The sequence below is a fragment of the Strix uralensis genome, chromosome 5 (genome assembly GCF_047716275.1).
Source record: "Strix uralensis isolate ZFMK-TIS-50842 chromosome 5, bStrUra1, whole genome shotgun sequence".
Lineage (NCBI taxonomy): Eukaryota > Metazoa > Chordata > Aves > Strigiformes > Strigidae > Strix > Strix uralensis.
The window spans coordinates 28,489,998-28,503,354 of NC_133976.1; the positions used below are offsets into that span (position 1 = coordinate 28,489,998).

At 40.5% G+C, this 13,357-nt stretch overlaps 1 protein-coding gene across 1 annotated transcript in view; it reads right to left on the reverse strand.

Annotated features, from left to right (window-relative positions):
- Positions 1-13,357, reverse strand: part of MET (MET proto-oncogene, receptor tyrosine kinase) — a 72,520-nt gene that overhangs the window by 17,213 nt on the left and 41,950 nt on the right. The window contains exons 10-11 of the mRNA XM_074870217.1: positions 6,230-6,448; positions 306-452 (exon numbers count right to left, since the gene is read on the reverse strand). Coding sequence (XP_074726318.1) covers positions 306-452; positions 6,230-6,448 — 366 coding nt within the window. The remainder of the gene's footprint in view (positions 1-305; positions 453-6,229; positions 6,449-13,357) is intronic.

Sequence of the window (13,357 nt, forward strand, 5' to 3'; positions counted from 1 at the left end):
CCCCATATGTTTCCTCTTGTGTTTGGATTAATAATTGTAATTCTATTTCTGTGCTTAGTTTAGGTCCTACTTGGTGCCTAAGGCTCCAGAAAGTCTCTGAACAAACAGGTAATAACAACAATGATGATAACATTCCTTTTAAAATAGTCTATATTATTTGAATTTCCATCCCAAACAAACAGGGATAGAGATATCTCTGTAAACACAGGCTTAGGCTTAAATTTAAAGATTATAGGTTCAGTAGTAACATTGGAAATGATAATAAAAATCACATTAATATCTCATGAGTAGTGTAGCTGCCTCACCTCTATATTTAGCTCGCTGTTGGATTTCAGGAGATCGCTGGGAACTGTACACAGAATTGACTCTGACTGCAGGAGGAGGTTTTCACAGCTTTTATTTCCAACTTTTAGCACCTCTCCTTTAACAGCTTCTGAATCAATATAATTTCCCTTGGAAAAAAGAAATCAATTTCATATTACATAACCATCTCATAAAAGTTCAGGAGAAGTCCTTTTATTACCTTGGAAAATGTTTTTAATGGGAAAACAATTGTGAAAGAAAAGACTAATGCAAATTTACATTGCCCTGTCAATATGCATGTATCAGGTTTTTTCATATAAATGGGAGTTTGACAGACAGGCCAGAGGGGGATGATAAAGGTTGTGAATAAAATCTGCTGTCACTAACACTCATACAGCCCATACAGACTTCTAAAACTGTAAACGTCCGAGTGATAAATCCTGTTGTTCCTGTTTAGATTTTTGCATAATTTGCACCAGAAAGGATGCATTATGTGACCCTCTTGTTTACACAAAACTGGTAGTATATTATCCACAAACTAAAGGCATCTCAAACATTTTGTTTTGCAAGTGGTTATGGTAGCAGGAGTGAAGCTTTCAAAAAGAACTAATTAATTATAATCATAAAATGCACAAATCTGTTAAAATCACATTCCACAGACCAAAAAGGAACAAACCATGGTAAAGATGACAGCATGAAAAATGCACTCTCTACTCAGAAAACCTGCTTTCACATCCCAGACTTAGATGAAATATTATTCCTTCTGGTATTGTGATAGTAGTGTCCAAAGGCCAAGTTAGGATCTTTTGTGCTCAAGAGTGCATCAGTATTTAAGAAGCTACCCTACTCCATGTACAGCCTAGCTTAAGACGAAAGAACAGGCATACTAAGCAGGAGTAAAAGGGGAAAGGGGAGGATGGGGAATAACACTAATACAGGCAATTTATGTGGGCTGGATCTGGGAGTTTTTCACAAGAAGGGAGGAAGGTGGCATGGCTGACACTGCTATGAGGTCTCGTATACTGGAAAGAAAACAAGAATCCTGTTCTGATGGGAAAAAAAAAATCTTACTTCGGTATAAGCTTTGGGTCTGCTGCAGAATCAGACTGAGACCTGGGAAAACGTTAATAAAAATACAGGAGACCCAGTTTAATGTCCTATTTTGACTGGCAAAGACACACCCCAGGTGAGTACTTTTTAATTGCTGGCCAAAATAGCCCATTTTGCACTCTATCTTCCATCTACTTGGATCCATTCTGTTTGGTATTAATTAAGTAAATATTCAATGGGTCAGGGAGCATGTGATTGACTGCTTATTGCTTATTAGTATGAAGACTCGCTACAGATTGTGAGCCATTCATGTTCAAATTTTTCGTTTGAATGATGTACCTCAAAAGACTTTAATTTGAGTCTTCCATCTTCAGAATAAATATTATGCTGGAGAGGGTGGGTGAGAGGCCTCTTTTTCTTCTACACCAAGTCTTAGACTTTTTCTCCACTGAAACTGATGCTTACCCCCAAAAAAAAATAATCATACTGACATTTCCTAAGGTGGTCCTTAGCTAGTTATAATGAAGATAGTATTTTTTACTTACTATCATTAACATTGCATTGCCATTAATATATTATAATTTCAAATATATTCAATATAATCTCAATATGTGAAGAGTTTCAGAACTCTTTCAGCAAAAGTTTTGGTCTTCTAAAGTCCACAAAATTTGCCTATGATTTTAAAAAGAGGAGGAAACTTATTCCTCTGAGAACTGGGAAACAATATTTCCTATTTAAAATGCGTATTACTCCCTTCTTGCTGAGTAATGCCCTTGCATGCAAGCTGTAGAAGCTCATTGCTGGACTAAGTAGCTGTCACAAACCAACTACCAAGACCAACTACCTCAGAACTTTAGGGACAGGAATAATTCAGGTTAAAGTCTAGAAGCAGTAGAAGGACCAAGGCATGAAAATTTTGAGATTGGTGTCAGAAGAATATTTGAGGTTCCTAAGTAGAGTGGGTTGACTTGGGAACAATGAGGAGTTACTGCAGCTGCAGAGCTTCTACTTCAGCTTGCTCAGAAATACCAGGGTTTCCATACTGCGGTCTCTTGGACCAGCTATTGAGAGAAACATAATTTTCTACGCAATGTGGAAGAAGATTGGAAATAGAGTGACCTATAAATAGAGAAGAGGAGTTCCTTAAGATTGTCTCATAAAGAATGTGTTGTACTGGCTTGGGAATAGAGTAGGCAATTTAGTAAGTCTTGTCCTACTCTGAGTTTTAGTACAGATGTGCCAAAAACCAGGCAAGATCTCAGATGTGATGTGTAACATGAAATGACAATTGTGTTATTTATTTCTCTAGTGGAAGACTTATTTTTATAAATACACTTTAATCACCTGGCGGCCCATTCCTAGGCCTCCTCTGGAAGCACACACAAGAGTCCCTGCACCAGCTTGGTGCACGAGCACAACCCCAGACTAGGCCAGGCCTCTGGGCAGACTAAGGTAAGAAGATGTTTCTTTCCTTATTTATTTGGATTTTTTTTCACAGCTAGGACACACTGGGCTGTCAGCAGGCCAGCTTGCAGGTCTGGGTCAGTGGCTCCTGTGGGAGGTAGCAAGTAGACTGTCCTCTTCAGCAGACTTGGGTCTTCAGTTGTCCCCAACAGTGAAACACCAGAATTTCTCCTGCCCTGAGAGCTTCCTGTGTTGGCAGGAGACAAGGAGCACTTCTGAAGTGGTATCTTCATGGTGTTGAAGCAGTGAAGTGCTTCAAGCCACTCTGTCATGACTGCTCTAACTGGGGCATGGTGGGCACTGAGAGACTTCAGAGAGACACATACCTGGCAGAGGAAGACATGATGTGGGACCTTGAGAGGCTCAGTAGTGTGGAAGACAAAAGGGCTGGCACTGAGGACAAGAAGGGCTGGCATTCATGGCACACAGTGACTTGACTGTGTTTTAGATAGAAGACTTAATGTTTTCTTGTGTGTAACATTTTCTTACAAGAACATCTTATGGTCATCAGGGGAAACCAAACAGAACCTTTCAACTGGTACCCACTGTCGTTTGATGAAAGCCAAATATGTCACACTAGATTAGTTTGATTGAAAAATTTGTGTTAAAAGCTCCCTCCACCCCTCTGAAACTAATTAAGAAAAAGATAAAAGAACTTTGGTTTGGTAGAACAGACTGTTCACTGAAGCAAGCTGCCATTTAATTTCATGCTGAGCTTGCTTAATTACTGCACAAAATATGACCATGAGGCATGTAAACTTGTGTGTATGTATTTTTGAATGTGGGTACGGGGCGAGGGCAAAGTGTTGCCAATATGGCTTGTAATGATCTTTTGGCTCCCGACTATAATTTCTGAAAGTCGCCTCACTGTTCTGATAGAAGCATTCCACTATAACTAATTCTATTTAGAGGAAGATGTTAAATTGGTGTTTGTTCATGCTTTGTTCTAGGAGACCAGCATTCACTAATGTTATTCTCCAGTTGGTTGCCAGGAAATAACCAGGCTTAGATAGACATCTGCCTTGGGTGCCATGACTACAGGTGACATCAATACTACAAAATTGTGACTGTGGTCAGTTGTCAGTGGGACAGTCCTCAGTCAGCCTTTCTCATCTGAATGGCTTCTTCCCAGCAATAAACAGCACCAGAGACTTCTCCTTCAGGGAGAATAAAAGGTTCAAGAGCAAAAGAAAGAGGAGAGTTAAAAACCAACTAATTTTAAACCCTCAGTCTCTGGGAAGATTATGGAGCAAGTCCTCATGGAAGCATTTCCAGGCAGAGGAAAGACAAGAACACGATTGGCAACAGCAAACACAATCTTTCCCAAAGGTGGATTTTGCTTGAGTAGCCTGATTACCTTCTATGTGGAGATGACTGTCTCTATTGATGGAGGGAGAGCACTGGACAATGTTTACCTTGATTTTAGCAAGGTTTGCCACACAATCTCTCCTAGCAATGAAAACAAACCGGGATGATATGGACTAGATGGATGGACTATAAGATGTGTGAAAAACTGACTGGCCATCAGCTCAAATCTTAGAAGTCTAACAAGTGGTATTTGTCAATGGCTGACACTGGGACCAATACTGCTTAAATATTTATTGACAACCTGGACAAAGGGACAGGATGCACTGTCCTTGTGCTTTCAGATGACATCAGATTTAGGAAAATCACTGATCACAAGGTGAAATGAGGCAGCATTGTAGTGATGAAGGCTGAGCATATACTTCAGTAGCAGCAAAACCAGTAGATTGAAGATGATTGCTCTCCTCTGCTCAGCACTTGTAAGGCCGCACCTGGACAACTGTGTCAAGTTTTGAACCCCACAGAGAGATACTGACAAACTAGATGGAAGGGAGCTGAAGCACAGGATGCGCAATGCAAAGCTAGTGGAGCCGGGTTTTTAAAGCTGTAAAATCTCCGTTCTTGGAGATATTCAAAACTCATCTAGACAAGGCTATAGGCAACCTGACCTATTTTTAACTTAGCCCTGTTTTGAGCAAGGGGATTAGACTATGAAGACCTCCAGAGGTTCCTTCCAATCTAAGTTATTCTGTGATTCTTCTCAAATCAGTCTTCTTTCCAATTGGTTGATATGAATGACCTGGAAAATACTGAAAAAAACTGCTGTCACTGCACAGAGGCACTGAGCCATGCAGCAGCTATATATTCCCAGCTCTCCATTGACACGCACACCAGAACTCTTTCTAGCATTTCTCCATAACTGAACGAGAGAATTGCTTTGCACTAAGGAGTGATTATATGGCCAAGAGTTCCAAGTAGAAAAACAAAGCAAAAAAAAAAAAAAAAAAAAATTCAGACCAATTATTCTTCGGAATTTGCCCAAAACACTTTGTGGAGACTGATCAATATTCAGAGAGTTTGACTGGAACTGAGCATGGCTGACAGAAGCTCTGAAGTAACTCCCTCTGATTTTCTGCAGCTCAGAAGCTGACCCACTGGACTGTCTTGGAGTCAAAGACCTCAGGGCTTCAAAATTTCATGACTGTCGTAGACGAAAAGAGTTTTGGTTTACAGAGCTACACAAAGAGATGATCCCAGCATTAAGACTGATTCTCTTCTGTAAAGCGTTTTTTACAGATTGTATTCTGTATAAATTACACGTACATAATAAATTTTCATAAACATTCATTGTAAATTAGAAATACCTGTATTTATATTGTTTCTATTTGATTAACTCAGAAAAGCACTAGATTTCAAGAAATCAGACTCTCTCAAAATGGGTTTAACTTTCTCTCCAGTACTAGTAGAGAGCAGACTGTGCCTGTGAGGGCCGTGAATTCCTAAGAGATGTTTCTCAGTGCCGTGTAGGCTATTCTCAATGCTCTTTTAAGAGGCACTCAGCATCAACTTTGCATTTTTCATGGATCAGTAAATACTTAAGCTACAGTGGTGACTGATCCTCATGAGCGACTTTGTGCACAGGCCAGTTTCCCTCAGCTCTAGAGAGCCAAAGCCGCTAGACCACTTCTAAAGGCAACTTCACATCTTTCATGAGGAAGAACACAAAACTATGTGACAGTCAGAGTTGGGACTTGCGTACAGGCCACACACTTCAGGTTCTGGGCTGCTGGCCATGTTTAATCCTGAATTGGTGATGCAGCTCAGTGTAATCAGAAGCTGATGCAGTGTGGTCCTCCCATGAAGATGAGGAAAGCCCCTCTTTCACCCCACCTGATGCCAACAACCACCCTGGTATATATATTTGTTTTCAGCTCTGCATCTTTTAGGTTGTGACAGCTGGGGGCTCAGGTGAATGCAGTACCAAACTCACTGCTCTCTCTGCCCTTGTTTCCTTTGGGCTTCCTTTATCTCATCAAAATATCTGTTTCACACTATGCTGCTGATGTGTGTTTGTGAATAATTGAAAAACTTATCTAACATTTCTTACCTTAATTTCCAGAATGTTTTGGTTGCCTCTTGAGATGAACACTGGCTTTTCAAAATGCTTAAATACAGGATTATTTACATAATCAAAATCAAAGTACAAAGAGCTGACACCATCAAAAATAAAGAACACTTTGGTTACAAAGGGTGGTTGGAGATTGAAGGCTTTCAGTGAAGGAGTTGTACAGCAAATTATCTCTGAGCTAGAGCGGTGGCTACACGCCTATAAGAAAGAAAGAAAGAGGTAATTACAGTAAGTACGTGCATAGGAAGTTACCGATTAACGTAACTGTTCTTTAACAATACACATATATTGAAAAAATAAACACCAGGGGTCTTGTTCTTCTTTAACCAAAGCAAAATTCTGATCAGTGCTACACAGCGTTTATTTAGAGCTGGGAGAAAAGTATAAAAACTTCATGTCAATGGTGTTTGCACTCTTGTTGAGGAAATGTTCAAGTAAACAAGCTTCCTGGCCTGATTGTTCACAGCACTTTTAAAGTAAATATTTTGCAGATAATTAATGGAAAATGATTTCCAAAGCCAAGGACCATCAGGAGGCTAGCCTGATGTACTGAGAAGCCATAATTCAGCTTACCCAGCCTATGTCAGAGTGACTGCCACATGGATTTTTCTTCCTTTTTCACTACCAAAGTAATAGCAAGGGACCAGAGGAGAGGTAAAAACAGGGCCAATGAATCTGACTGAAATAGAGGAAAACAGAAGTAAAGCACCATTTACCCACAGCGTAGCTAAGTTACCATGTTTCCAGAAGGTCACTATGGACTCTGAGAAAGTGCTTTAAGGCCAAAGCCACCATGGGATTCTGGGCCATGAAAGCTCAGCAAAGTGTATCTTCTTTCTAAAAATGTATGTGTAAGGTCCCAGACATGTGGCATTCGCTGCTTAGGTACATAGGTGTCATGCAAGTCCCTCCTGGGAGCACTGACTGAGGGGCGTGCTTCACACTGTATCTTGGAGCAGCAGGGATGAGATGTTTGCCCCCCACTGCAGTGCAGGAGCTTCCTGACAACAGGCATGAAGTCATGCTTGCGCCTCACTCTGCTGTTATTCCTCGTGAGGACCTGCTCTGGAGGTGCTTCCTGGGGGAAAGCTGCTGGTGCACCCCACACTCCAGAAGACCTGACAGAGCATGCTTTGTGCCATGGGGGTGTGATCCAGGGTGAAATGTCTGGCCGGGGTGCTTCCCTCTATCTCATACCGCCTTGATGCAGGGCTCGTGAGACAGACAAGACGGACCCAGGTCCTTCCTAAAAGGATTGCTGTGTTGCAAGCAAGGACAGGGGGTTTGCAGGCAGCCTGATCTGAAGCTGAGTTTAGGCAGTTTGCAGGGATAATATGAATCCTTGCAGATGGGATTCATCCAGCCTGCATCCAGACACGTGCGTTGCAGTTAGTTGTCTAAACTGCCTTTATAGTCAACAGAGGGGAACAGGCTTACCTAAAGTGGGATTCATCTGATCCATTTTAGACAATAGCTTTAATTAGATTAACGGTGCTCTAGAAGGGTCAACTTCTTTCTCTTGACTGTGAAGGTTTCTACATGACTAATTTGATTATAATGTCAACAGCACATCTACAAGCATCGATGAGAGGCAATGGTGGGTGCTGGGCAGCACCATGCAAACCGCAGAGTGGCTTGTTTGTGATTGTATAGTATACTCCCTTCTCTGTGCCTCCCTTTCATGCTGCCTACCATGGATATGGTTGAAAGACTGCTGGCACAGAGTTGCTTTAGCTCCACAGAAGTATTTCTCTTCCAACTGTATAAACCTGTAAGTAGCTCCTCGTACAGTGACCTGACAGCAGAGATTACACTGCTTTTTTTTAAAATATAAATAGAGTGGCTGACATGTGCCCTGGTAATAATGGGGCTTAGCTCCTAGTCATCATAAACCTTACATTTGTTCTACAAGAAATTTCCCTGGAAAACCAACAGTGCTGTTGAATACCTTTGCGCATCTAGAGAAGGCCCAAAACATTTTTTTTTCTGTTTTGTTTTTCAAAATAAATTGGTTCTCATTATAAAATGCTGCCTGAAGGAGCTGTGAAATTAGTTTATATTTGTCTCTGATATACTAAATTAATGTAATGCAATTTTGCTGTTTCAAATCAGTGACATAACTGTTCAAGCTATATCGGTTGTATACTCACATTAGCTTGAAGAGTGGGATTAAATTAGCTATCTACAAATCAACACTTTTTCTTATCACCACAGCAATTCATGTTTCTGTGCATAATATTGCGAAATCTTGAATCTGCCAAGGGAAACATTTTCAAGGCTCTGAAACTGAGCACTAGAGTTTTAGAGCTCTACAAGGGTTACATGTCTGTGAGCTGTGAGTTCGGCACTCAGTTAAATAACTTGGTGCAGCTCTCAGTGATGCTAATGGGACTTGCACCCATGTAACTAACAGCCTATTTAGATTCCTAGCACAAATTCAGAAATATTTGTGCATCCCCAATGACAGTAATCCGTGGGACACCACACAAGGCAGAATTTCGCTCCATTTGCTTACAGTATTAGACTGTTCTTCCTCCTTTGAATACCTTGTTATACACCATTGACTATATCTCAGGCTTTGTTATATCACATGGATCTAGAAATTCACTTGAATCAGTATAGTAATATTAAGATGCATCATTAGAATAATGGATGATCAAGCCATACTTTTCCATGATATATGAATATTTGTAAAGATATCTATCATATTGTGTCAATTCTAAAAAGGGATTGCTAAAATATATATATAATTATAAAACCAAATATGTCCCAGGTAATCATTATATTTTTGATTAATGTAAATTCATGATACTTTTTATCTACTGTAGAGTAGTGATGTCCCTTAAATGAATAGCAGTGGTATTCATAACTTTGTTTGTGGCTATCTATTAGAATCAGATACTTTACTTTATCAGGCTGGTCTCTGAAGAGGAAGCTTTCAGAAAATGATAAAAATCTAATAATACTCTTTGGAGGGGATGCAATGTGACTGATTGGTAAGGTCAAGAAAAATCTTATTTGCAGTGCCCTTATTGGTACATGATTTGACATGACATTTTTACCTTGAAATTGGTTTTAGCAATTGAAGAATATGATGGTTTAGTTTTCAAGAAATATTGGATTGAAGATCTATAAGAAAAAAACCCTAATTCAATCTATTGCCTTCTCAGTTAAGATACTGCCTATCACCCAGCACCTTTAACTTTTATTTAATTAGGCTTTAAAGTACATTCACTTCAAAAGCTAAGCCTACATTCTTCTTGTGACTATAATCTACATCTGAAGACAATAAGGAAGAAAAGATGTAAAAATCATGGAGCATTTCACAAGCATAAGTAAATACTATACCCCAAAGGGAATAATAATCCATTGCACAATGCATATGACTCATCACTTAAAGGTATGTATTCTTGTTTCATTTGTAAAATATGACCCTTGAGGCAATTAATTCAAACCTGACCTACAGAATCTGAACTTCAGTGCCCAATTCAATTTTTTTTCATCTGATAGAACAACGGGAAAAGTATGAGGGAGGATCTCTGAGCGCCAGAGGTCTCCCAGAAGCTGACCCAGGTAAGACGGGCAGTTGGATATGTATTACAGGATCTGTAGCAGTCAGAAGGGAGAAAAGGGCCAATTTGTTCTTTTGTAAGTAAACTTTTGGAGTTCCAGTGAGGAATGAAAGGTGAATAAAGACAGACCAGGAGACTCTCCAGCCATCTTTATCAAAGGATGATTTCTCAATAGAAAGAGACGAGAATTCCGGTCCAACTTGAGGAAAGCCCATTCAGAAAGTTTTTCTGCGTAGGTGAGAAACTGAGCAGCGACACTCAAGCAGACTATCTTGAAGATTTTTCAGAGCACTCATTGGCTTTTTCTGCCATTTCAGGTAGTGCAGTGCCCTAATGGATCGGTAGCATTTTTATTCTGGTTGTCTTCTTGGATGAAGCCATGGGAGATGATACTTCCAGTCTATCAGATCACTGGACCAGAAGGTAGAGTAAAGCCTCTCTTGCTCCTGGGTCTAAGAGCCAGCCCTTCACACAACAAGACCAATACTGAATTCTTCTCTGGTGCTAGCACCACATTCCTGGCACCCCAGTGATTTCACAGCATGGGCTTTTCTCCAGCACCCGCTGCTGCACCCTTTCCTTGGCAGGAGATGTGCATGAAATGCAGATTCGGCACAGAAAGAAAGGCCAGTGGTTCCCCTTTATGAGGGAAACTCTATGCTGGGCTCCTGTGGCAGCTTTATGCCACAGAGTCAACACAGAGAGAAGGTCCAACCCTGAGTGTCTTTGGATAGGTAGTCAGGAACATCTTCAACGATCATATGCTCACTATCCACAGTTTCCAGGGAATTTCTTCTATCATTTAATAAATCTAAGGTAGATACTTGCAGGTGAATTATAGGCATTTTGATGAGTATTATGAGTATGGATTGTTCACAGACTCATAAACACCGAAGGAAGTTTAGGGTATTTTAAAATTCTCCTGTAATACAGCAGGAAATGGCATCTAACAGGGAGCAATTAAGAAATGCTAATGATCATTCAAGACACTACTTACTGAAGAAATAATTAAAAGTCTGTGGAAAGAGATGATCTTGCATAGCTACAGGGTCAGTTCTTGAAGGCCACGCATTAAAAGGTGATTCTTCCTAATTTTACAACCTTTCATACCTTGGGACACTCGTGGTTAGAAGAGATTAAGCAGTGGGAATATATATCCAAATTAGTTAATGGATGGAATATTAAAAATGCTACAGCAAAGGATCCCCGAATGACCCCTTGTTCACTATTGGGGAATCAATGTAAAGTACAGGCTTTCAAAGAGAAAATATTGGCCTCAAGTGCTTCAGGAGCAGAAGAATCATCTAGCACAATTTATAGCAGAGGTTAGAAGACACTTATATTGTAAACAGGCTCCTGATCAAATACCATTCCAAACTGTGCAAAGCTTTTTTACAGGCACAGCACAAAGTGAAAGGAAGGAATGAGCTGCTTCTCTCCTTGTGCACTTCACACAGGAACTGGATGTGTGAGCAGAAGTGAGAGGATTTGAGTATCCTTATCCATTATCTAGAGCTGTTGGGAATTTATGCAGCACTGCCTAAATTAATATTTTTTGTTCCTAATCAGAACAAATGGTCAAAAGAACTCCTGAAATAGAAATGAAAAAGAAACACATTGCAAGTATTGAAACATATGGTTCAATAACTCTAGAACATTTTTTTCACTTGTTGAAATACCAACTTTGAAGGCAAAATATATTATTTTGATAGTGTTAACATAGAATGTAATATAAACACAACTAGTGTGAACACAGTGTTGAATAATTTTAAGGAAATTTAAATAAATATGAAATGAAAATGATAAAGCCGAAGCAAGGCATTTTTGCTTTATAGAAGAAAAGGTTTCAGAAATACTGGACTTCAAACATGAAAGCTGAAAAGCTCAAGTTATAGAATCATAGAATGATTTGGGTTGGAAGGGACCTTAAAGGTCATCTAGTTCCAACCACCCTGACATGGGCAGGGACATCTTCCACTAGACCAGGTTGCTCAAAATTCCGTCCAACCTGGCCTTGAACACTTCCAGGGAGGGGGCATCCACAGCCTCTATGGGCAACCTGTTCCAGTGTCTCAACACCCTCACAGTAAAGAATTTCTTCCTTATGTCTAATCTAAATCTACCCTCTTTCAGTTTAAAACCATTACCCCTTGTCCTATCACTACACTGCCACTTAAAAAGTCCCTCCCCATCTTTCCTGTAGGCCCCCTTTAAGTACTGGAAGGCCACTAAGAGGTCTCCCTGGAGCCTTCTCTTCTCTAGGCTGAACAACCCCGACTCTCTCAGCCTGTCCTCATAAGGAAGGTGGTCCAGCCCCCTGATCATCTTTGTGGTCCTCTTCTGGATCCGCTCTAGCAGGTCCATGTCCTTCTTATGCTGGGGGCCCCAGAAACTTAAATGTTTCTTCTATAGGGGGCTGGCACATTGCTCCCCAAAATTTTCAGTCTCAGTGAAACTGCATTTCTTATGGGAATTTGTTCCAGAAAAACTCTTTCACCAGTTGTACCACTCATCTCTTTCACCAGGATGGAAAGAAACAGGCAGAGAAGAGCAAATGCCCCAGGGTGTGTCAGCTGGCTCTGCTCCCTGAGGTTTTGGGATGCAAAGCATCCTCAACAGCTCCTGGTGCTTACAAAAGTGAGGCTCACTTACACTGTGACTCCAGCGGGGCTCTAGGCCACAATTAAGCCTGAAGGAGTGAATTAAGGGTCTGGGGACAGATAGTTAACAGAAGAAGGTGAGACATCTTTTATATTGGGCACCACCAGTTTTAGGCAAATGGGAGAGGGTCTGGGAGGTGGCAGAAAGAATGAGCAAAGCTCTAGGAAACAATACTTATCTGGAGAATTTGGAGCAGTCTGATTTTTTTTTAACTGGAAAAGAGAAAGGCTGAATCATAATGTAATGCAAATATGTAAAATTAGCAAGAGAAACTGGTATCTGTTGTTTGCGTCCACTGAAGGTTAAACAAGAAGATAGCTAATTAGCAGCTAGAATTCAGGTTAATTATTAGAAAGAAGTCTTTCCAAACCACTAGGTAAGCAGGTAAAGCAGCTCTCTCCAAAGCTTGTTTAAGCAAGGTTGTGAAATTTCTTTCACAAGGAGCTTTAATAACAGCCTAGACAAATATCCGTCAGGCAGTGGCCTAGGTACATTTGCTCCTGCCACAGGAAAGCGGGCCAGGCTAGGTCTTTGTGGTCCTTCCCATCTGTACTTTCTTTTGATGTTTTGGGATGTGTTTCAGTGCTGCCTTTGTTTTTCCCAAGAGCCAGAGTTTCTGAATGCTGACAAAAGCAGCTTCTTGTAGGAGGCTGGTGAGAGAAAACTGAAAAGAGAAAGGGCTTAAATAATGATTTAAAAGAAAAAAGACTCATCTCTCCAAGCTAAGTAAGCAAAAAGATATCTAACCTCAGCTACAGGACTTCTTGATCATTCTGGTTTGTACTGTTTGTCTGGGTTTGGTCTATTCAGGACCACAACCTGTTTTCTCCTTTATAAATGGGATAGCTGGTCATTGAAGTGCTCTGGATCCCTC